The sequence below is a fragment of the Thunnus albacares genome, chromosome 24 (assembly GCF_914725855.1).
Source record: "Thunnus albacares chromosome 24, fThuAlb1.1, whole genome shotgun sequence".
Taxonomy (NCBI): Eukaryota; Metazoa; Chordata; class Actinopteri; order Scombriformes; family Scombridae; genus Thunnus; species Thunnus albacares.
Window position 1 is genome coordinate 19,336,245 of NC_058129.1, and position 21,779 is coordinate 19,358,023.

Below are 21,779 nucleotides of genomic sequence, written 5' to 3' on the forward strand. Positions count from 1 at the left end.
ATTTTATTTTAACCTGACGCACCAGATGGTTTGTTACACAGAACCATCTGAGAAGTTGACCTTAAAAACTGTTTCATAAAAGGCAGGCACTTTCAAAAAAAAATACTTGGCAGGTGATTGGATGAACCATCTGTCACCGTCTGTCACTTCTAAACCACGCCTGTAGCTGCCAGTAATTCTAGGACGCCGAATGGTCCGAACCACTGGTGGTTCACGCATAACTTGAGCTTTCAGCGGATTTCCAAAGTTGAGAAATTATTTTCCTGCTCATCAATATTATAGTTTAAACACACACATACAAAACATAATGCATCATTGTTGTTGGAGTTTTTCTTTATTTGCTTCACGTTCAGCTCAAAAAGCTCATTTCTGGCTTGCATTGACACATTTTTTAATACTGAACAGCAAACTGTTAAATCAAGCCACTTTAAATCAATAATGTCATTATTTTTGTACATTTTGGCTTCATATCGCCGGTTAGTTTTGTGTATTTCATGGAAACTTTACATCTGAGACGTTTGTGGCTGTACACTGAATATTTTAACTACATGAATATTGAATATTGGACTTAAGCACCACTGTAATGGGTTGATCATGAAGTAAGCAGCTGTTTGCTAACATGTTAGCAACAAGTACTTTATAAGATGATAACATGTCAGATGTTGTGTTCACAGCCTGTTCTGCTGCCCCCTAGTGGACAAAAATTCAGGTATCTCAGCTTTAAGGATTTTGGAAGTGTCTTTAAACAAGTGGTAAAGTTTTCAGTGACTGTTAAAAGTAAAATGTGTTAAAAGTCTCAAACACAAAATCAGTGATTACATGAGAGGCACAAAGTGTGGCTGGTCTCTGCTCTGTAAATAATACTTGATTCAGCTCAGATCTGTCAACACTTCAGAAATCTGCTGACGGTCATCTTACAAATACAGCCTCTTGATGGGGCCATGGTGCCTCTTCACCCTGTTGGTACTCGTCTCTTCGGGCGTCGCCAAGCTGATGCCCGCACGGATCCAGCTAATATACTTGGACACCTTGGTGTAGATGCCGTATTTGCCTTTGCGTGCGCAGCCTTCACCCTGGCTCACAATGCCGGTGATGAAATAAGTGTCGCCGAATCGTGTGACGTGCGGCCCGCCGCTGTCACCTTGGCATGCGTCTTTTGCTATTTTCTTGTAGCCGGCACAGAACATGCGTTTAGAGATATGTGAATTAGTGGATTGTATGCATCTGATCCGATCTACATAAGGCATGGTGAGACGCTGCAAGATGGTGGACGGCTGCCGACCCTCGCCGCGATGTATAAACCAGCTGACCGTGCCATACAGCTGCTGCATCAGGACCTGTGGGAGGAGATAAGAAATTCACTGGTCAAGTTTATGACAAAGATACGTTAAAAGTCCAGTGTTTAGGATTTAGTGGCATCTAGTGGTGAGGTTGCAGATTGCAAAAAACAATACTTCTGCCAGTATATCCCCCTAAATCTTACACACTGGTCCTTTAAGTTGGTTTTTAAGTGGTTCAAAGGTTTACCTTTTCAGCAAAATTTTGCTCAGGTATGCAGGCTGGCAGGATGAACCTGGTGAACTTGATGGGCGTCGCCAATTTGATGAGTGCGATGTCATTGCCAAAAGTGTTGGGTCGAAAATTTTTGTGAATAATGATAGTTTCCACATGGTGGACAGCGTCATTACGGTGATCCGCCAGTATGTCAAACTCACCTGAACACACAGACATGATGAATATTTCAGCAGGGAAAATTTGTAATAACTACTATGAAAAATAAAATGTACTGATAATAAACTTTACAAAGCAAACAAATAAAACAAGTGTTCCAAGCAAATGTTGGGTATATTCCCAAAATCAGATGGTGACCACTGAAACTGTAACACAAAATAAATGATACTAAAAGAGTATATTCTTATGACAATATATGAAGATTTTTGAGCTGTGATGAAGAAATAAAAATGTGCAAATACTTATTTAAAGTACTGACCACTTAAAGTGTAAAAACAAGATAACATTTATGTATAAAACAGTAATTAACAGTTTAAGCAAAATTTGACATGTAAAAATAATGAAATACAATAAAAGTAAAAAATATTGAAATTGGCAACATAATTTATACATATTACAGCAGCAATGAAATGCATTTTTCATTTCACAGTTTGAGCACATAAAATATGTATTCTACAGAAAGCAAGCACATTATCACATTATTACAACCATATTCTTTACCTACCGAGTTTAACATAGATGTAGCGTGATTGGTTCATGCAGTGGGCGGCGGTCAGGATAATGTATTCAGTGAGGATGGTTCCTCCGCAGAACCCTCGGTCCTCCTTGTTCAGGAGGAGAGCCTGCAAGGATGAAACAAGACCAAACAGTGAATATTACAAAGCAAATACACAAAGTCTGCAGAACTGGAGGGTGTGAGGATGAAACTCAAGAATGACGATGGAAAAATCACTGTATAAATCATGTACAGTAAGTGGACACCTTTAACGTAGTTTTCTCTTTCTATTCCTTCAGTCAGTGGTATATGAGACAGTAATGGACCCCGTGGGTTGTTATGTAGAGAAAATAATGGACAATTATGGACTCCCAGGTGTTCACATCTCATGCATTATTGCAAAAAAAGGTCCTGATTCAGTAGGGAGATTTTCAGGTTTAGGTTTGTTAAAATTTGACAAAAATGCAATTCTACCTGCCATGGACATTCTCCCGGTGGACAGTCCTCTATGTTGTGCATGTTGGTCGTACCCAGAGCAGGTGAGATGCTATCAATGCTGTCATTGGTGTTATTTCTCTCAAAATCAACGTAATCCCGTAGGATCTCGCCGCTGCTGCTGCTGCTGTTCTCAGAAACTGAGGACTCTGGGAGATAGACGATGTCTGGCGCATACTTCTGATTGGTGGTGTTAATGTTGATGTCAATGTTGTTCAACCCAGTAATGTTCCCCTCCGTAGTGTTATGCTGTTCATGCCTGAAAACATTCCGGCGGCTTCTAATGACGATGGCACCACATTTGTATTCCTCTGCAAGAGTTTTTATGAAGTTCAGAGGTCAGACTTTGTACACCAGAAATCTTAATCACTGAAAGAACCATATTCACTGTTTGATTTCATTCTGATTATAGAGAAATATGATTAGATTCTGATATCATTCCCAGAGTCTGACCTGTGGTGTTTGAGAGAAAACTGTATGGATACAACAAGGCACTCAACCGCCTCCGAATAAAAGACCTTGTAGAATCTTTCTCACCTTTGGAGTTGCAGGACTTGTCATCTGATGCCAGGTAATATCCATCAGCACAGGAGCACATCACGCTTCTGTTTTCCACTCTGCAGAAGTGTTCGCAGCCACCATTTAAGATCTCACAGCTTTTATAAATATCTGCAAAGACATAGGAAACACTATCAAGACAAGGCAGGGGTGTTTCAAACAAACAAATCATATACTGTGAATATCAATTGGGGTCATGGTTGATAGAAACAAATGATTGATGGGAGACCACTATTTGCTTCCTTCTTTGTTGACCCATCCATCCACCCCAACCTCCCATGATGTTGTTTTTTCCTGGAAGGACAGTCCCTTTTCTGAAGTCAACTGTAAGAGCGTTTGTGTCTTGTTCCAACCTTCGCCTTTAGAAATAGGCTTTGGGTAATAACCAAAAGAATAAGATCACGGATACACGGATGAAATGAGTTTTCTTTGCAGGGTGGCTGTCTCACCCTAAAACCACTGCTCCGTCATGTTGACAGGAGTCAGTTGAGGTAGTTCGGGCCACTGATCAGGTTACCTTCCTATGGAGGTACTCAAGGTACTGAGAAAAAACCTTGAGGCAGAACCCAGGACATACTTGGAGGGATCGTATATCTCATTTGGGCTGGGAACACCTCAGGATCCTGCGGGAAGAGTTAGCTAAAGAATAAGGACATATGGACTACCTTCCAACCCCAATTCAGGTAAGTGAATAGATGGACAAACATTGCTGTGTCACTTTCAGAATGTTTATAAGTGATGAGGACATTAAAGGATTTGCTAGAGGGCATCAGGCTTGAACCCAACTGTCTGAAGTGAGTCTAGTTCAGTACCAATTTCGCAGTTGGAGCCCTGGTACTCGGCCTGGCAGGAGCAGGTGTAGCTGCCGATCCTGTCTTGGCAAAGTCCTCCATGAGCACAGGGCATTGATATACATGCGTTGCCATCTGCAGGACAAACAGCAGGTTCAGTCAGGGGAATGTTGATGAGATGTCAACTTTGTCAACGCTCAAATTCTGCAAAAACATCTAGTGGTGAAGCCTAGACAGTGCTCTCTGCTAGCAAAATAGCAGATATAATTTTAGCTCCTGCTTGTCACTAGTAGCTTTCAAGCTTTTTAAAGATTAGTTTGGGGTTTGGCTACTTTTTAAAATCTTGTTTCTTAAATGTGCTCCATAATTATGTTGCAGTGCCCGATATCATCTCCCACAATCCACATTTCCTTGTTAAATTCACTTGTTAAATTTTAATTTAAGGAAACACCTTACCGACATATGTGGTCCAGAATTCATCCTGCAAAGAACATAAGCAGAAAATTAAAACATATAAAACCTGAGCAGTATGTCTTTATGAAAGATATGTTACAAACTAAAACTTGAACCCAAAGAAACTCAGAACTGTTGTAATTATCTTTATCAATAAGATTTCCTTAGAGTTAGCTGTCCGGACAATATTCTGATTTCTCTTCTCTACACCCTCCAAGAACTCAACAGTTGTATCTTGTTCACTAACAAACAAGGCAATAATCAGCAGCTAGCTTAACATAAGACGCACAATCTTTTCATGTGACTCTGGGTAAGACAGTTAACAATGAGGGTTTCGAAAAGTTATCTGGGTGTTTCTTTAACACTTGTTTTCACAGATTTTGTTTGAGTTAACAGCATTGTTTGGTATAAAGGTGCAGGAGGTGAATACAGTTTTCTCAGTGTTTTCGAAGATCTCTCGCGCCTCCTCATAGTCGCACTGCTCCTCCACACACTCCCTCTCCATGTCGCCTTGTTTAACTTCCTCTAAAAAGCTGTAGGCTCGTCTCTGCCGGGTCAGGACCTGACTGGCCGCCTCACCGTCCAGGAAGACTGGTGAGAGAACAGAATAGTGGTGTTCAACCGTCATATACTGTCATTCAAATTTTCAGAAACACCACATTACTTTGCTTCAGGATTGGTTGTTACTGATTCATTATATCACTGTAATGCAGCTAAACAAAATCAACCTTCCCCTCATGAGGCTAGTTTGTGTAATTTTTAGTCATGCAAGCATCATAATGACTGGTCGTTCAGTTCAGACTGAAATATCTCAGCAACTATGGATGGATTGCCAAGAAATTTCATTTTTTTTGTTCCCCAGAGGATGAATTATAATAACTTTGATCCTCTGAATTTTCATATATCATCTTATGCCCAGATACTTGATGTTACCAGTGGGAATGGGGAGGGGTGGGTTTTGAGCGGCAGCATTCCAGTCATCACTATGTATGGATAGGATTGTTGATTTGTCCAATTTATAGTATAGTTGGAAATCTCGGAGAATGAATTAATGTACTTGATGGCTTCTTGTAGAGAGTTTGATGGTTCTTGTAGATAAAGCAATACATCATCTCCAAAAAGGCTGATCTTATGGTGAGTGTTGAGGGTTTGGATTCCCTTGATGATGTTATTTTGACATATTGCAGCAGCAAGAGGTTTGATGAACAGGGCAAAAAGCGATGGACAGGGCATCCTTGCCTGGTTCCCCTGTGCAGTGTGAAACTTTGTGATGCTAACCCATTAGTAATAACTTTTGCCATTGGTGGGCTAGAATTCTTATCCAGTCAATAAACAATTCTCCCAAACCAAATTTGTGCAGTGTTCCAAATGAGAAGTTCCAATTTACTCTATCAAACGCTTTTTTCTGCATCTAATGATTTGTTTTTTGTTTTCAATTTGTTTTATTTTGATACATGAATTAGGTTAAATAATCTGCGTGTGTTATTTGATGAGTGTCTTCCTTTGATGAAGCCGGTTTGATCTGAATGGATTAGTGATCGGTTAACCGATTTGATTTGGGTGGCTAATGCTATAATGATGATCTTTGAGGTCTGTGTTGATGAGTGATAGGGGGCGGTAGCTGGAGCAGAGAGTTGGATGTTTATCAGGTTTCAGTAGTACTGAGATGAGGGCTGCGTTCATGTGTGGTGGCTTTGTTGAGTTATGTTTAATGTAAAGTACCACTCTGAAAAACAGTGGTAAGATTGTGTTCCAAAAATGTTAGTAGAACTGGGCAGTAAAGCTGTCAGGTCCAGGAGCTTTGTTGTTTGGTATCCTATTGAGTGCTGTACAGCGTTCATTAGGCGTTAATGGCTTTAATCTAGTTCATCTGCAAACTTTTTTTTAAGTCGGGGTACTTCTGTGTTACTGAGGAAAGTGTTAATATCTATTGGCTCAGGTTCCTTGTCAGGAGTGTAGAATTTGCTGTAAAATTCACAGAATGTGTCATTTATTTCTTTGTGTGATTGTATGGTCTTCCCCACCGGCTTGTATAATTGATTTCTCTTTGTTTCGTTTGAGTTTGTTTGCCAGATATTTTCCTGATTTGTTATTGTATTCAAAATAATCATGTCTGAGTCTTATTATCAGGAATTGTTTTTTTTTGTCTATGATATCGTTAAGCTGTGCCTTATTTTCTGTTAGTTCTTTCTGAGTTTGCTCTGCATAGGTGTCATTCAGTGCTTTGATTTTTTGTTCAAGATTGTTTTCATGTTCTTGTTCCCTTTTTTTCTTGTATGATGCATATGATATAAATTTTCCTATCAATACTACCTTCGCTGTTTTCCAGAGTACGATGGATGAGAATCGTATATTGACCACTCTATTGTTGACCACCGTTTTGTGCAAAATGTGTTATATTCAGGATCTTTAGGCTGAGATGTGTTAAATCTCCAACTGGTGATGGATTGTTTAGGTTGTTTGGTGTTTAGATTAAATGATACAGTGGCATGGTCACTGATTATGATGGGATGAATTTGGGGATTTGAAACATCAGGTATAATTGAGTTACTGGTGAGAAAAAAGTCAATATGTGAGAATGACTGTGTATATTCTCTGATTGATGGGTTTTTCAATCACCAACTGCTGCCAAGACCAAAATCACTTATGTAATGTTTTAATGTTTCTGTTGAGCACCAGTTTCTAGATCTAATGGTGGTGGATGATCTATCTAAAGTGGGATTAATAACTATTGAAATCACTTCCAGTTATAGAATCTGATAAACTGGATTATGAATCAAAGAATGTATGGAAGAAAGCAGGGTCATCAGTATTGGGTCCACATATGTTTGCAATAGTGGAGTCGTTGTTGTTAATGGAGGCGTTGATGATAACGTATTGCCCTTCAGGGTGAGAGATGGTAGTGTTAGGGATTAATGAAACTTTTGTTTATTAAAATTGACATACCTCTTTTCGTAGAATTGTAAATTGATGAGTTTGTTGAGTTTTCATATCTGATTTTCTGATTCTGTTAGGTGAGTTAATTGTGTCAGGCATATGTCTGCTTGTAATTTTATCAGGTGATTTATAATTTTTGTTCTCTTTGCCTGTGAACTAACCCCATGTATGTTCCAGGTTACGAATTTGAGTGAGGTCATTGATTTGTCTTAGGATCAGTTTTACGGTTATGTGTCGTGCGAAGGGGTTTGTGTGTGTAAGGAATATGTGGTGGATATGAATGTGAAAATTTGTGGTGAATGTGTGGTGTATCAACATTAGTTTGCAGTGGTTTTGCTTACATTTTGAGCTGACATAACAAAGAAAAACATAAAATAAAGCGGAGATATTGGCATCCCCTTAGACTTTTTCGAAATTCACACTTCGAAAAAGTCTAAGGGGTCCTTCATCATCTCATTGGACTTCCCTGTTAACTAACCCCATCAACACACACACACACACACACACACACACACACACACACGTATATTACAAACCTTCACCAATATCCTGTTTCCTACCTTTCAACAGCTGACATTTTGATCTCATAACTCCTGCATCAGCATATAAACTTCCCCATCAACTTTAATGCACCCCATTATGTGATGCTTGGTCTTCTCATTCCTATCCCATCATGATTTTTGTACAGATGATTATTATTTTTATTTTTATAGCTATTTGACATGTCAATAGGATATGGTAGATGAAGGTATTGTTCAGTTCCTTGAGGACTGGGCTGGTTTGGGACAGCTTGATCACTTTTAAGCTCCTCTCCAAATACAAAGTTGAACAGACCCCTCCTGTAGGGTTGGGGGCTGTTCTAAAGGGGAACTTGCCTCCAACAGGCCAGACACCTCCTACGGGCCTGGTGGTGGCCTAAAGCAGGTGATAGCAAAGAAAGCAATGAAGAGGAGAGGGGGAAAGACCTAGAAATTAAGAATTTAAAAAAACAAACATTAATGGAAGGGGGATCCAAAATAAATAACACCCAGAGCTTGGCCTGCTCTGGATCCAGGCCAGGGGTGCCCTCCGATAGCATTGTTGCTATATTATCTCTTTTTTACTTATTTACCTATATATATATTTTTTCCTCTTTCTCTTTCTCTTTCTCACCCACACACACACAACACCTAATGCATACTTAACATGGCTGATGTTTGAATGTGCTGTTAATGGACACTACTGTCACACGAGGAGCTGCTCATAGCTGGACAAAATTAAGATAAAACCATTTGGTGGTGAGACAAAACAAATGTGACAACAATGTGAAATTTTATTGCCAGTCTGATTGACGTCCAACTTTGCACATATTGCATTATTTCCTGGTGGCAAAACAAGGTACAATATGTTGATTTTTTTGCATGCTAACTGCTGAAACTGTATTCTGTGACAGTTATTTTGGGACATAGCTTTAGTCTTGTTAAAATTCAGATGATAGTTAATGATGTGACCTAGATGGAAGTGAGCGACATGTTGATTAGCGCTTTGGGGTGTCGCTACCTTCCTCGTCTTCACTCCTGACAGCTTTGTGATGGATTTTAGTGAACGTACCATGAGCGGCGGCAGCCAGGTGGAGCAGCAGGAGGCTGAGGGACAGTCGGTGAAACCAAAACATGGCCCCGGATGGTGAGCTTGACTGGAAAAACCTGAATGCGTTGTGTGGAAGAAATGGAGTCTGACTGTGGAGAGAGGGAGAGAGGAGGGGAGGTAGAGAGAGCAATGACCTGTATGAGAGAGGGAGGAGGAAGAGGAGGAGGAAGAGGTGCAAACTGCACTGATCAGAGGGGGTGGGGCTTCCTGCTGGAATATTTGAGATAAAAAAACTACAAGACTGTGTCCATAGGAACTTTAGGACAGAATTAACAAGTCCCAGAGAGCATTACTCTAAGCAACATCCAATCAGAGAGCTTCACACTCTGCTGATGTCGGGCTGAAGTTAGAGGTCGATCTTTGTCGAACTCCTTGAATAAATTCCAAAATGTAGGTCTCCAGTGTAGACACAGACGGAGCACTCGCTGCTGCTGCTCACGCTACGCTTGTCTACACATGGTGTCCCGGTGCAGGCCCGTGCCCTGTAGACAGTATTGACCATGGATGACTAGACATGCTGGCCTTTGACTAGTTGGTTCAGCTCTTTGGCTGAGCGGTTAGCGCAGTCATCCGCAGTCTGGGATACCAGTGTTTGAGACCCAGTGTGGAAGCCCTTTGCTACATACAGCATATGGCTACGTACACACTAGTACATTTTCATTTTAAAACAGTGTTTCAAAACGAAAACTATCTCCAGCCACACTAGCATTTTAGCACTGTTTCAGAAATAATAAATGTATATGACATGACCATTTACTTACACTTGGCATGCAAATCACTTGAATAATAGCTTGCTCCTGCACACGTAGGCAGTAGTAGCATCATAAAATGCAGAATTTAACTGCACAACTGCTGCCATGTAGCATAGACAATGAGGTCAGCAACGCCTCTAATTCATTATCCTCTGATGAATTAACCACTGGTAGTTAATGCTAATGTCTTTTGTTTTCTTCCAGAAAAGGGTCACATGATAATGGCGTGATAAATCAGGGAAGGATACGTCGTGACTGATAAGACTCAATCAGGAAGTGGATGTGGGTGCAACTGTCATAATTTTCAAAAGTCTCTGTTTCCACCCTTTCAGACTAAAACGCAATCCCGGACTTTTCAAACTAAAACGGGGTCAGCAGCATTTTCACAAGTCTCCATTTCAGGGGATCAAAAACGTCGGAATAGTATGGACACTTGGCGTAAACATAGCAAAAGTTACGCGTTTTAAAACAAAAATGTATTAGGATGGATGTAGCCTAAAGATTACGCTGTTGAGAAAATAGATTTCATAATCTGCAGACTAAATTAATTTATTGTCAGATTTTGGGTTAATTTTCAGTGGATTCAGCAACTACGGCGTTGTGATTTGTTCCAAAATGCAACGACGAAGCGTTTTGAATTCATTACCACTCTGATTCACATCTCTTCTCCATGCCGACAGCAACTGAGGCTTATGGGTATTGTAGTGTTTAGAGCCATCCACCAAACTACAGTTCAAACTAGAATTCCCAAGTGTAACATCTGCCTCTTGCATGTTACATTAAATACATAGTTTGAGCTTTAAATGGTCACTATGTCTAATAGCAAAATCTTGTAATTTAGAATATAATTTTGTCGGTAATTTTACCAAGTCAGACCAGGCTTGTATCCCCCAGATGAGTGTGACTGTTAAATGGAAACCTGCAAATGTTAATGTATAGCTGATCTGAGAGAGAATTAATTACTAATTATAACTATATTGACAGTCAGAGTGATTATCTATGTGTACTGATTCATCAATCATCAATAGTGTCTTTGTGTAATTTGTAATATAGGAAGTCTTTGATCCTGGTCAAGGTTAGAACTGTTGGCCCTGTAATTTGTTATTTAACGGTTGTTAAGCTTTGTCACAGAAACCATTTATTAATATTGTAAGTTTCCTTTGATAATGATTTTATTTACATTAAATAGTTTTACTGAGACCTCATCAGAGCATCGACATCAGAGCGTCTGTGTGTCTTAGTTGGAGTCAACTACTAACTGTTAGCCACCACCATCATCACAACACAACCTAGAGGCTGTAGGCTGTCACTATTATCAGCAATATAAAAGAGACTTAACTGTGAGGTTAATATGATCCCCCGTTACATAAGGTTGAGAAATAATTTTCCTGCTCATCAAATATTACAGTTTAAACACACACATACAAAACATAATGCATCACTGTTGTTGTAGTTTTTCTTTATTTGCTTCACATTCAGCTGAAAAAGATAATTTCTTGCAGTGAATGATAAAAAATACATCAAAACAGATATTGTTTCGTTTACTCAAATTTGAAATGCGTTTGCATTGACACGTTTTTTAAGAATACTGAACAGCAAACTGTTAAATCAAGCCACTTTAAATCAATAATGTACAAAATTATTTTTGTACATTTGGCTTTACATCGCTGGTTAGTTTTGTGTCTTTCATGGAAACTTTACATTTGAGACGTTTGCGGCTGTACACAGTGAATAGTGAATATTGGACACTGTAATGGGGTGATCACCTGTTTGCTAACATATTTGCCACAACAACTTTATAAGGTAGTAAAAAGTCAAATGTCATTACTACTTCCTGTTCCTCTGTCTCCATTAATTAAAAAAGCTTTAAGCAAGTAGTTTTAGATGCCAAGACTGCCAAACCTTTACCATAGAGTAAGAAAAGATAGAAAACGTTCATATCAGCATGTCATTTGAAAATGTAAAAGGGATCCCCGAGGAATCCTACAGGTCATGAAGTAAGCAGCTGTTTGCTAACATGATAGCAACAAGTACTTTATAAGATGATAACATGTCAGATGTTGTGTTCACAGCCTGTTCTGCTCCCCCCTAGTGGACAAAAATTCAGGTATCTCAGCTTTAAGGATTTTGGAAGTGTCTTTAAACAAGTGGTAAAGTTTTCAGCGACTGTTAAAAGTAAAATGTGTTAAAAGTCTCAAACATAAAATCAGTGATTACATGAGAGGCACAAAGTGTGGCTGGTCTCTGCTCTGTAAATAATACTTGATTCAGCTCAGATCTGTCAACACTTCAGAAATCTGCTGACAGTCGTCTTACAAATACAGCCTCTTGATGGGGCCATGGTGCCTCTTCACCCTGTTGGTACTCGTCTCTTTGGGCGTCAGCCTGCGTATGCCCTCACGGATCCAGCCAATATACTTGGACACCTGGGTGTAGATGCCGTATTTGCCTTTGCGTGCGCAGCCTTCGCCCCAGCTCACAATGCCGGTGATGAAATAGGTGTCGCCGTATCGTGTGACGTGCGGCCCGCCACTGTCACCTTGGCATGCGTCTTTTGCTATTGTGTCGTAGCCGGCACAGAACATGCGTTTAGAGATATGTAAATTAGTGGATTCTATGCAGGTGTGCCGATCTACATAAGGCATGGTGAGGCGCTGCAAGATGGTGGACGGCTGCCGACCCTCGCCGAGACGTCCAAACCCACTGACCATGCCGTCCGGCTGCTGCATCAGGACCTGTGGGAGGAGATAAGAAATTCACTGGTCAAGTTTATGACAAAGATACATTAAAAGTCCAGTGTTTAGGATTTAGTGGCATCTAGTGGTGAGGTTGCAGATTGCAAAAAACAATACTTCTGCCAGTAGATCCCCCTATATCTTACACACTGGTCCTTTAAGTTGGTTTTTAAGTGGTTCAAAGGTTTACCTTTTCAGCAAAATCTGGCTCAGGTATGCAGGCTGGCAGGATGTACCTGGTGAACTTGATGGGCGTCGCCAATTTGATGAGTGCGATGTCATTGTGGTAGGTGTCGGGCTTATATTTATTGTGAGTGATAAGAGTTTCCACATGGTGGACAGCTTCGTTACCGTGATCCACCAGTATGTCAAACTCACCTGAACATACAGAAATGATAAATATTTCAGCAGGGAAAATTTGTAATAACTACTATGAAAAATAAAATGTACTGATAATAAACTATTTTTGGCGCTTTTTCACATGGTTAATGCAGCTCAAAGTGCTTTACAAAGCAAACAAATAAAACAAGTGTTCCAAGCAAATGTTGGGTATATCACCAAAATCAGATGGTGACCACTGAAACTGTAACACAAAATAAATGATACTAAAAGAGTATATTCTTATGACAATATATGAAGATTTTTGAGCTGTGATGAAGAAATAAAAATGTGCAAATACTTATTTAAAGTACTGACCACTTAAAGTGTAAAAACAAGATAACATTTATGTATAAAACAGTAATTAACAGTTTAAGCAAAATTTGACATGTAAAAATAACATGAAATACAGTAAAAGTAAAAAATATTGAAATTGGCAACATAATTTATACATATTACAGCAGCAATGAAATGCATTTTTCATTTCACAGTTTGAGCACATAAAATATGTATTCTACAGAAGCAAGCACATTATCACATTATTACAACCATATTCTTTACCTACCGAGTTTAACATAGATGTAGCGTGATTGGTTCATGCAGTGGGCGGCGGTCAGGATAATGTATTCAGTGAGGATGGTTCCTCCGCAGAACCCTCGGTTATCCTCGTTCAGGAGGAGAGCCTGCAAAGATGAAACAAGACCAAACAGTGAATATTACAAAGCAAATACACAAAGTCTGCAGAACTGGAGGGTGTGAGGATGAAACTCAAGAATGACGATGGAAAAATCACTGTATAAATCATGTACAGTAAGTGGACACCTTTAACGTAGTTTTCTCTTTCTATTCCTTCAGTCAGTGGTATATGAGACAGTAATGGACCCCGTGGGTTGTTATGTAGAGAAAATAATGGACAATTATGGACTCCCAGGTGTTCACATCTCATGCATTATTGCAAAAAAAGGTCCTGATTCAGTAGGGAGTTTTTCAGGTTTAGGTTTGTTAAAATTTGACAAAAATGCAATTCTACCTGCCATGGACATTCTCCTGGTGGACAGTTCTCTCCGCCAACAACGCGGGTCGTACCCGCCATAACTGATGTGTGCAGTTCCTCATGAACCATGGAAATAGTGCTGCTGCTGATGTTCGCATTCTCCTGATCGGTTGCGTTGTTGTTGACGTCCATGTCATTCAACCCAGTAACGTTCCCCTCCGTCATGTTTGGCCGATCATACCTGAAAACAGTCCGAGTGCTTCCAGTAAAGATGGCGCCACATTTGTATTCCTCTGCAAGAGTTTGTGTGAAGTTTAGAGGTCAGAGTTTGTACACCAGAAATCTTAATCACTGAAAGAACCATATTCATTGTTTATAGAGAAATGTGATTAGATTCTGATATCATTCCCAGAGTCTGACCTGTGGTGTTTGAGAGAAAACTGTATGGATACAACATGGCATTCAACCGCCTCCGAATAAAAGACCTTGTAGAATCTTTCTCACCTTTGGAGTCGCAGGACTTGTCATCTGATGCCAGGTAATATCCATCAGCACAGGAGCACATCGCATTTCCTTTTTCCACTTTGCAGAAGTGTTCGCAGCCACCGTTTGCGTTCTCACAGAGTTTAGGAATAACTGCAAAGACATAGGAAATATGATCAAGATAAGGCAAGGGTGTTTCAAGCAAACAAATCATATACTGTAAGTAACAACTGTGCTCATGGTTGATAGAAACAAATGATTGATGGGGGGCCACTGTTCGCTTCTTTCTTTGTTGACCCATCCATCCACCCCAACCTCCTCCCATGATGTTGTGTTTCCCTGTAAGGACAGTCCCTTTTCTGGGGGCACCTGTAAGAGCATTCATGTCATGTTCCAACCTTCGCCTTTGGAAACAGTCTTTGGGTAATAACCAAAAGAATGAGATCACGGATATGTGGCCGAAATTAGTTTTTTTTTGGCTGTCTCACCCTTCAAACATGTGGAAGGAGCTTTTTGTAAAACCACTGCTCCTTCATGTTGACAGGAGTCATTAGAGGTAGTTTGGGCATCTGATCAGGATGCCTTCCTGTGGAGGTACTCAAGGTACATCCAACTGGGAAGAAACCTTGAGGCAGAACCAACATACTTGGAGGGATCATATATCTCATCTGGGCTGGGAACACCTCAGGATCCTGCAGAAAGAATTGGCTAAAGAAGGACATATGGACTACCTTCCAACCCCAATACGGATAAGTGAATAGATGGACAAACATTGCTGTGTCACTTTAAGGATGTTTATAAGTGATGAGGACATTAAAGGTTTTGCTAAAGGGCACCAAGCTTGAACCCAGCTGTCTGGAGTGAGTCTAGTTCAGTACCAATTTCACAGTTGAAGCCCTGGTACTCGGCCTGGCAGAAGCAGTTGTAGCTGCCGATCCCGTCTTTGCAAAGTCCTCCATGAGCACAGGGCATCGATAAACATGCGTCGCCATCTGCAGGACAAACAGCAGGTTCAGTGAGGGGAGTTTTGATGAGATGTCAACTTTGTCGTCGCTCAAATTCTGCAAAAACTTCTAGCCGTGAAGGTTTTCACTAGTAGCTTTCAAGCTTTTTAAAGATTAGTTTGGGGTTTGGCTACTTTTTAAAATCTTGTTTCTTAAATGTGCTCCATAATTATGTTGCAGTGCTCGATATCATCTCCCACAATCCACATTTCCTTGTTAAATTCACTTGTTAAATTTTAATTTAAGGAAACACCTTACCGACATATACGGCCCAGAATTCATTCTGCAAAGAACATAAGCAGAAAATTAAAACATGTAAAACCTGAGCAGTATGTCTTTATGAAAGATATGTTACAAACTAAAACTTGAACCCGAAGAAACTCAGAACTGTTGTAATTATCTTTATCAATAAGATTTCCTTAGAGTTAGCTGTCCGGACAATATTCTGATTTCTCTTCTCTACACCCTCCAAGAACTCAACAGTTGTATCTTGTTCACTAATAAACAAGGCAATAATCAGCAGCTAGCTTAACCTAAGACGCACAATCTTTTCATGTGACTCTGGGTAAGACAGTTAACAATGAGGGTTTCCAAAAGTTATCTGGGTGTTTCTTTAACACTTGTTTTCACAGATTTTGTTTGAGTTAACAGCAGTGTTTTGGTATAAAGGTGCAGGTGAATACAGTTTTGTCAGTGTTTTCGAAGATCTCCCGCGCCTCCTCCCAGTCGCAGCGCTCCTCCATACACTCCCTCTCCTTGTCGCCTTGTTTAAGTTCCTCTAAAAAGCTGTTGGCTCGTCTCTGCCGGGTCAGCACCTGACTGGCCGCCTCACCGTCCAGGAAGACTGGTGAGAGAACAGAAAACAGAACACAAACAGCACGTTACGTTGATTCAGGATGGGTTGTTACTAACTCATTATGTCGCTGCAATGCAGCTAAACAAACAAAATCAGCCTTCACCTTATGAGGCAAGTTTGTGTCATTTTTAGTCATGCAAGCATCATAATGAAATATTTCAACAACTATTGGATTGATGGCCATTAATTATAGTTTTTTATGTTCACCAGAGAATGAATTATAATAACTTTGATCCTCTGAATTTTCATCTAGTGCCATCATCCCGTCAAAAATGACATTTCATCAGCTTCAGCTATACTTTTTTTTTAAGTGCTAATTGGCAAAGATTAGCATGCTAACACTCTAATTTAAGATGGTGAACATGGTTAACATTATCCCTGCTAAACATCAACATGTTAGCATTAAGCCCAGGTACAGCCTCACAGAGCTGCTAGCATATCTGTAGAAAAGTCATTCCACGAAACAATTTGAACTTTGACATTTTTAGATTTTTTTTACCAAAATGTATTACTTTTCTGAATACCCATAACATTAAGTACATATTTAACTTCCAGAAAAACATTTTACCACCTAAAGTATCAAATCCCTATTGTTATTGGTCATTATTTTATGTTATGGGCACTATTACTCTTCAAAGCTGTCTGAATATGAGCATAAAATGTAAAACATTTTCCTATTAATCAAATGTCCCTCACACTAACTCAATAATTGCATATATAAAAATTACATAAAATCTCATACTTTTGCTATACCAAAGCCTGGAATGGACACTTTTTGTGACAGCGACCTCATCAGCTTTTTATCAAAGTTGTGGTTTAACTTCAGAATTTGACCTAAAATTAATATTCTTATGATTGCTCTAAACATTTCAGACAGAATTCAACAAATTTAAATTACTTTTTCATAAACTTAAAAAAATAATTAATAAAAATGTAGGTGTTGCGGGGTTGAGACTAGGGTAAAAGGGTTCAAAAGACAATTACAGCTTAACATATAAATAGTTGTTTTTCACTCTCAAATTCACTGTAGGATTTTCTATAAACATTGTATTTTATTACGTAACTATTTAAGAAGGACAATAGATATAATTTGCAATTGAACTGAGTTTAAGTAACCCAACTGCAGGAAAAACAACAACAACATAGCATAAATTAAAACACTGTAAACTGACGGAATCAAAATAAAACATATATTGTATGCTTTTGGGGTGTGTGTGTGTGTGTTTGTGTGTTTGTGTGTGTGTGTAACCAACCTGCGTTCAGCATAAGAACCAAGCCTCTGGCCAAACAAAATTTACAAGGTTTACTAAAACACACCTTGTGCCTGTTACTTACTAACTTAGTTATGCTCTTCTCCCCCTGTGGGGCATAAGGCATCAATGATGTTGCTCCACCTGTCATGGTCTTTAGCAACTAGTTGTGCCTTGCCCCATGAGAGACCCATCTCCAGCAGTTCAGCCTCTACTGGTCTTCGCAAGGTGATCTTTAGTCAGCCTCGTTTCCTTTTTCCTGGTGATGTCCATTTGAGGTCCACTTTGGGGATCCGCTCTGGTGGCATCTGTAGTATGTGTGCGAGCCATCTTAAGATGACACAGTTCAATTTCTGAGATCATGTTTCAGCAGCCAGTCTTTATGTAGAGTTCCTCATATGATATCTTATTGGGTCAGAATGTATGGCAGATTTTCACAGACAGTCATTGTGAAATGAGCTGATTTTGCTCATGTTGCATTTGATTATTCACCAGCGGATCTTGATCAGATGTTATAGAGTCTTGTGTAGGTGCTGCAAGTTTTCCCAGGTCTGACTGGATATCTTTTTGGTTGCCATTGTCCTGACTAATCAGACTTCAAGTGGCTCATTATTTATAGTAATGTGTGCGTATGTGTTAGTGTTGATGGGCATCAGTTATGTTGATGATGAGGCCTGATTGTTGAGCATACCTTTTGAGTCAATTAGTTTTCTCTTGTGTATGTTTTACATTTGTGGAAAGGAGAGCAAGATCATCAGCAAAGTCAAGATCTTCAAGCTGGCTATAGAGGGTCCACCGGATGCCTCAATGTTTGTCAGCAATTGTTTTTCACATAATCCAATCGCTAACAGTCAGGAGGATAGTGGGGGAGAAGATGCAGCCTTTGCGTACTCCAGATTATACAGGGAACCACTTGGGGATGGTATTGCCAAGTATAAGACTGCATTCAAAGTGGTCATAAAAATTCCCCATTAGTGAGACTATCTTATGAGGGATTCCATAAGACTGCAGAATCTTCCACAGGGTTTCACAGTGAATGCTGTCAAATGTCTTTCTGAAGTTGATGTAATTGACAACCGAGAGAACATTCCACTCAGTGCATTTCTCTATGATGTTTCGAAGAGCAAATATTTGATCCATGCAACCTTTGCCCTTCCGGAATCCAGCCTGTTCTTCACTTGTTGTCAATGGCAATGTTAATTCTGTCCAGAATAGCTCTAATGATAAATGGTAAATGGGCTACATTCATATAGCTCCTTACTCGTCTTCCGGCCACTCAAATTGCTTTACACTTCATGCCACATTCACCCATTCACACACACATTCATACACTGATGGCAGAGGCTGCTATCCAAGGTGCCAACCTGCTCATTCATACTGGGGGACTGCAGGAGCAGGGGATCAAACCGCCGATCTTCTGATTAGCGGATGACCCGCTCTACCTCCTGAGCCACAGCTACTCATCACCTCTACAGAGGACTTTGCTGAGGATGGAAAGAAGCGTGATACCACACCATGTGTCACATTTCTGGAGGTTTCTTTTCTTTGGGGATCTTGACAATTAGGCCCTTGGTCCGATCACTGGGAATATTTTCTCCATTCCAGATGTTCCTGAATAGGATATTCAGGCCTTTGTAGATGTTAAGAGGTCAGCCTTTAGCATCAGATGAGGAACCAACATCGATGTTCAGAATATCAACTGCAGGAGACGGGTTGGCGGGTTCATCAGGCTCTGGCTGATTAAGCACAACTTGGAAATGCTCAACCCAACGTGCTGCTTCCTGGTGTTCTGTTGTTATTTTCCTGCCAGGTTTATCCAGTACCGGAGCTAGGGGCTTGGTTTTGTTTCCACTCAGGAGCTTGGTGATCTTGTAAAGGGTACTTAGATTTCTCCTTGTTGAGGCAGTCTCTGCCTCTTTCACTTGTCCATCCACGAGAGCTTGTTTGTCCCTTTGGACACCCCTTTTTACCTCCTTGTTTTTGTCACAGTAGGCTTTTTGGATCTGGCTATGGAGTGTTGGTGATTTTTGCACTCATTATCTTGGTTTTTAGGTGTTTCTGTCTGAGGTGTTATCCCATCTTTCTGGTTCCTCCGCTTAAAGCCTTTGGTAGAAGACTTTGATTACTGACTCAATAAAAGTTGTTTTAAATGAGTCCCACTGGATGCTGATAATTTAAATGAAAATATAATAATTCATTTGAATAATTGGATAACTTTACAACCAAAGTGTTAAAAACACAACCTCATCACAGTCTCACCACCCTTTTATGATTTAACAAGTAGAGGGGTTGAGTGTGAGGTGAGGTTGTGATTTTTTGCTCAAGATGGCCGCTGCTCTATATGTGGTGAATAACAAGTAGTAGTAGTAGTTATAAAAGAAGAAGGTAATCTGCCTGATTGTGCACCATGTTGTTCAGAAGACTTCTATGATGTCACTTCCTGTTGAGGATGTCACATAAGGATCAGTTCATTATTTTTGTAGGGGGAGAATGATTTGTGTAAGGGGGTTTAGGGGTTACCGAGGTACGCAACCAAATAATGTGATTTAAATGAATAATCATGAATAAAAAATAAAAAAAACATTACCAGCAAAAAGCACAGATAGATGTTTAAATGAATGGAAAATGTATGGACTTTTTTTTCTAATTTTATTAGTCATATCCTGAATACACTTTCATTGAAGGCCAACTGGAAAAAACAAGATAATTTTTGATATAAAGATAAAAATGTATGTAATGGTTTTTACACTTTAAAGTGGACATATAAACTGACATAAAAAGCTTTTAAAATAGATTTTGGTGACCCAATAGATAAAATACACTTCAAAAGGGTCAGAGGAACTCAAATTGTACTGGTTTCGTAGAATGACAAAGACCCTTAAAGTGTGTCCCAAATCCAGACTACATACTAAGACGATTTTTAGTTTGTAGTGTGTTCCTTCTGGCAAACGGACAAAATAAAGTTTATTCAAAACACTATGCGTAACAAACACGGCTGATGTTTGAGTGTGCTGTTAATGGACACTACAGTCACATGAGGAGCTGCTCACAACTGGGCAAAATTAAAGCAAACCATTTGGTGATGAGACAAAACCAATCGCCATTTCTATTTGAAATTTAATTGCTAGTCTGATTGACATTCAACTTTGCACATATTGCATCATTTCCTGTCAGTAAATCATGGTGCAGACTGTATACTGTGATGTTACTTTGGGACACAGCTTTAGTCTTGTTTAAATTCAGATGATAGTTAATGATGTGACTTAGTGAACGACATGTTGATTAGCGCTTTCTGGTGTTGAGAAATAGGCAACATCACAAGAAACGTCAGTTTAAGAACTTAAAAAATAAGTGGAAATGTAAAGTTACTCTTCTGAAACCAGCAGCTCACAACACTTCTCACTTAATCTGAGGCAAAGTCAATGTTGCCACGATTTTCTAGTTTGAAAACAGAAATACGAGACCGATCACAACCCGGCAAATGGTTTGTTTGTTTGTCCAATCAGGTGTAAGAGCTGTCAATCATCAAAAACCTGTCAGTGATGTCATCAGGTCAAGTCTCTCCATTAGCAGCGCTGTTGGCATTTTGACATCACACACATCATACTAAACACACAAAACAGGACAAGGTCAAGTGTCACCACCCTTCCACTCTGCTTTAACTCCATATTCTTCCTCTCTACCTTCCTCGTCTTCACTCCTGACAGCTTTGTGATGGATTTTAGTGAACGTACCATGAGCGGCGGCGGCCAAGTGGAGCAGCAGGAGGCCGAGGGACAGTCGGTGAAACCAAAACATGGCCCCGAATGGTGAGCTTGACTGGAAAAACCTGAGTGTGTTGTGTGGAAGAAATGGAGTCTGACTGTGGAGAGAGGGAGAGAGGAGGGGAGGTAGAGAGAGCAATGACCTCTATGAGAGAGAGAGGAGGAAGAGGAGGAGGAAGAGGTGTAAACTGCACTGATCAGAGGAGGCGGGGCTTCCTGCTGGAATATTAGAGATAAAAAATCAAAACTACAAGACTGCGTCCATAACAACTTTAGGACAGAATTAACTATGAGTCCCAGAAGGCATTGCTGTAAGAAACATCCAATCAGAGAGCTTCACACTCTGCTGATGCTGAAGTTAGAGGTTGATCTTTGTCAAACTCATTGAATAAATCCAGAAATTTTTAATGTGGCAGAATGGAAAGTAACGATTACGCTGTTGAGAAAATGGATTTTATAATCTGCAGATTAAA

At 39.9% G+C, this 21,779-nt stretch overlaps 1 protein-coding gene across 1 annotated transcript; it reads right to left on the reverse strand.

Moving 5' to 3' along the window:
• Positions 1-714: 714 nt before the first annotated feature.
• LOC122976636 lies at positions 715-21,730 on the reverse strand. The gene is made up of 19 exons (XM_044345215.1): positions 21,277-21,730; positions 16,120-16,280; positions 15,695-15,719; positions 15,311-15,424; positions 14,454-14,585; positions 13,986-14,242; positions 13,521-13,638; positions 12,768-12,955; positions 12,159-12,577; positions 9,506-9,572; positions 9,052-9,346; positions 4,955-5,115; positions 4,528-4,552; positions 4,093-4,206; positions 3,260-3,391; positions 2,702-3,033; positions 2,237-2,354; positions 1,528-1,715; positions 715-1,337 (listed from the first exon to the last, which is right to left on the reverse strand). Exons 1-19 carry the CDS (start codon positions 21,338-21,340, stop codon positions 915-917), a joined length of 3,333 nt encoding a protein of 1,110 aa, XP_044201150.1. The 5' UTR covers positions 21,341-21,730; the 3' UTR covers positions 715-914.
• Between the last annotated feature and the right edge of the window lie 49 nt (positions 21,731-21,779).

What these genes read in the sequence shown, in the direction of transcription:
- LOC122976636 (XM_044345215.1), bottom strand. Translation starts at nt 21,340, where the DNA reads ATGTTTTGGTTTCACCGACTGTCCCTCGGCCTCCTGCTGCTCCACTTG. An exon ending in CAGGAGAATGTCCATGGCAG is followed by an intron (nt 13,639 to 13,985) that starts GTAGAATTGCAT and finishes TCATCTTTGCAG; the next exon opens with GCTCTCCTCCTGAACGAGGA. An exon ending in GGGCTCCAACTGCGAAATTG is followed by an intron (nt 3,392 to 4,092) that starts GTACTGAACTAG and finishes ATGTCTTTGCAG; the next exon opens with ATATTTATAAAAGCTGTGAG.